This window comes from Theobroma cacao, chromosome 7 (genome assembly GCF_053813885.1).
Source record: "Theobroma cacao isolate CCN51 chromosome 7, ASM5381388v1, whole genome shotgun sequence".
Lineage (NCBI taxonomy): Eukaryota > Viridiplantae > Streptophyta > Magnoliopsida > Malvales > Malvaceae > Theobroma > Theobroma cacao.
In genome coordinates this window covers 14,320,272-14,323,677 of record NC_142645.1, presented here as the reverse complement: position 1 = coordinate 14,323,677, position 3,406 = coordinate 14,320,272, and the positions used below count along the sequence as shown (strand labels likewise).

General features: G+C 30.9%; 1 protein-coding gene across 1 annotated transcript; it reads left to right on the top strand.

Annotated features, from left to right (window-relative positions):
* The first annotated feature begins 1,035 nt into the window (after positions 1-1,035).
* On the top strand, positions 1,036-3,025 carry LOC18594764 (Rhodanese/Cell cycle control phosphatase superfamily protein). Its single transcript, XM_088808696.1, has 6 exons — positions 1,036-1,043; positions 1,774-1,851; positions 2,144-2,217; positions 2,418-2,488; positions 2,578-2,631; positions 2,790-3,025. The coding sequence occupies exons 1-6, from the start codon at positions 1,036-1,038 to the stop codon at positions 2,904-2,906; spliced, it is 402 nt and encodes a 133-aa protein (XP_088664822.1). The 3' UTR covers positions 2,907-3,025.
* The last annotated feature ends 381 nt before the right edge of the window (positions 3,026-3,406 follow it).

Below are 3,406 nucleotides of genomic sequence, written 5' to 3'. Positions count from 1 at the left end.
CCATATGGGCCCTTACATTAGTCATGTCCCCGGAATTGAGATGTGACAACCCATTAGGTGTGTTGTTTAGTATCATTATGTGGTTCATTTAAAAGTGGAGGAATGAAGCACTATTTAACCACCACAACATAGTTACTTCCAGAAAGATCATCTTAATTAAAATGTATCTTGAAGATATTATTCATTCTTGTTCATGCTTTATTCCCACAGATGCTGGTGCCAATAGATCCTGAATGGAGTTGTTGATCAGATGGTCTCTACCACCTTAAGATTGGTTGCCACTCAACAGTGATGGAGCTCATCGAACTTCATGCCATCAATCCATTGCGGAATGTGTCCTTCGTGACCACTTTAGGAATTGGAAATGCGATTTCTTAGTCAAACTAAAAAATTGTTCTACATATTGAGCAGAATTATAGGGTGTTTATTGAGGATTGTTGATGGCATGGGATGAGAGATGTCGTAAGGTGAACTTGGCTATAAACATCAAAACCACTACATAGTTGATTCAACTAGAAACATATGCTAATTCAAATTTAACTTTGGCAATTAAAGGTCTCTTAAAACAAGAATAGTAAGTCAATACCATTCATATGGATCACAAATCCAACCGTTTGACAAATTTTCTTACGAATATGGCTTTTCAATATCTTGTTGGTATTATGCTTTTCAAGGATCTTCTTAAGGACAATACCTCAATTTTATTAAGCGATGTTATAGGAATTTTATTCCTACATGTTATTTTGACATAAGTGTACTATTTTTATTTCCTTCCAAATAAAAAAAATTGGAATTCATTTTGGAAGTCTTAAAATAAAATGTAAATTCATAATAGGTACTACATATCCATAGGAAAATTAACTATGTTAAAGATGGTCTTGCGACAACAAGTTAATAGATCTCATCAACTTCTGGTTTTTTCCTTATATTTTGCCTTCTTAACACTTTTTAAAAAATATATATTTTTGCCTTCTTTAAATCTTGTAAATCGTCTCTTAACTTTGATGGAGTGGTTAGGCTAAGATGAGCACTAAAATGTTGAGGTAATTGAATTAAATTAATAAATTCTCTTCCGAGTTTCAAAAAAAATGTACAAGCTTTCTCTAAAACATACAATTTTCTAAATACAAATAATGAGTACATATATCATAAATTAATTCTTTAATTCTTATAATATATAATTATTACTTTTTATGGAATTAAAAACACTAAATTTTAAATTTCAATTAACATATTTTGAATAAATAAACGAGTCATGCTATATTAATTCTTATAAAATATAAAATTATTATTTTTATGGAATTAAAAAATAAATTTTAAATTTCAATAAACATTTTTTTAAAAAAAGGAACTGTGCATAGAATTACGAAGAAAACCTAACATGTAGAGTATTTTTCTTAGATCTGTAAAAGCAATAAATTAATATTTATTATGAAATAATTAAATTAAAAGGTGCTTGCTTACTAATTAAATTAAGAAATATTATAAAAGAGGTAATTGAAAAAGATGGCTGACATCTAAACTTGCATACTTATTGATGTTATAAATTGTTTAGCATATAAATTACAAAGTCAATCTCTCGAAAACAAAATATAAAGTCAAAGGTAAATCAGGGTAGACTTGTGTGTATGTATATATACATATATAAAACCCGTATAAGCCTTCAGGATGAACAAAGTTGAAGAGAATTGATCATTCATGGATGCCCCCAAGAGATAACGTTTCTACATTCAGATCTTATCCATCCTTCAAATAGCTACAATATATCTGTAGGCCTGAAGATATTGCCACTGTCAACGTACATGCTGCAAAAGATTTGCTTGGATCAAGCCACTGCTATTTGGATGTAAGGTTAGATCTTACAACCCAAATTTCTTTCTACTTTAACTTATCATTTTGCTGCTTAGTTTTTTTATTTTTTTTTAAGCATTAATAAAGGATTAAGAACCTTAGATTCCAATTTTGGAAGTTTTTTATTCAAATTGTATAATGGTAGGATTTATGAGATTAATCTGAAAGAATTACTTCCCTCTGAATAATCCGAAATCCTATGTACCAAAAGCATTATGTCGAGTAAATTTTTTTTTCAATTGTTTTTATGTTGGATTAATATTGTATTACAAATAATTACTTTTGGTAATAGGACACCCGCGGAATCCTGTAAAAGTCATATCACCAATGCCTCAAATGTTCCTTACATGTTCATCACCCAAGAAGGTAATTCAGTGGAATTTTTATTATATATATCTAAATATTAAACAATCCAGGTTTGCTTCTTCGTCTATTTGACTTTTTCATATATGCCTTAAAAAATGTTTGATTTTCCAATAATACAAACTTATCCAACTTGACGATTTAGCTAGATAACTTTTTTTAAAATTTATTTACATCTTTATTTGTTGTTTGGCAATAACCAGGAAGAGTGAAAAACCTTGAGTTCCTAACCCAGGTCTCTTCTCTCTTGAAGAAGGATGATCTCATAGTTGTGGTAAGATGATAAGACTTGTGCTTTGAAAAATGGGATTAAGAAGCAAAGTAAAACAATATTCAAAAAATAATTTGACATATGTTGGGGAGGGATGCAACAGTGGAGGAAGATTTCTTGGTGCCTGTGTTGATCTTCTCAATGCAGTGAGTATATTCTACATCTTGTAGAAGCATAGTTTATAAACAAAAAGCAACCTTTTCCCTCATGAGAATTTCAAGTACTAACTGTTGGGATATTTCCTTTAGAACTTGGATGAATATGGTTTAAGTAGTAATGGAAATGTTGTTTCTGTTGGAGATAGGGCTATGAGGATGTGACTAACATGGAAGGTGGCTGTTCAGGTTGGGTGGATAGTGGACTCGTTGGCCATGGAAAACCAACAGAAGAGCTCAAAAATTTTTGCAAATTTCGCCCTTGACAAAGTTAAATATTTCAGTGGTGTGGTTTGATCAAGATATGTTGGAATATCTAATTTCTTTTCCATCCCTAGTATTTAAAGATAAAAGAAAAAAAAGGAGTAAAATATCTTGAGAAAATTGTGGGAAATGACTTTCATAGTAAGGTGACTTCAAAAATGACCATCTCTATAATTTTAACTGTTTTTAGCCAATTTTTGACACAACTTGACAACAATACCCTTTAATCCAATTAATCCAAATGAAGGCGCGTCTCAGTTTCTTTCTTTCTGCTCTCTCTCCATTCAGCTTAAAATTCCAAAATTAAATCTCGATTTAGATTTAGCTATCCCTCCGTCCAGCACTCCAATGCCATCGAGGTCTATATCGGTAGCCAACTTTCTCACGATCCCAAAGTACAGAGATGACATCAAGGTATTTGTTATGGGTTCTTGCATTTATTTAGGGTTATTCATAGAACGAAAAAGTTGATGGGTAAATTATATGAGTTTGGAAACTTAAA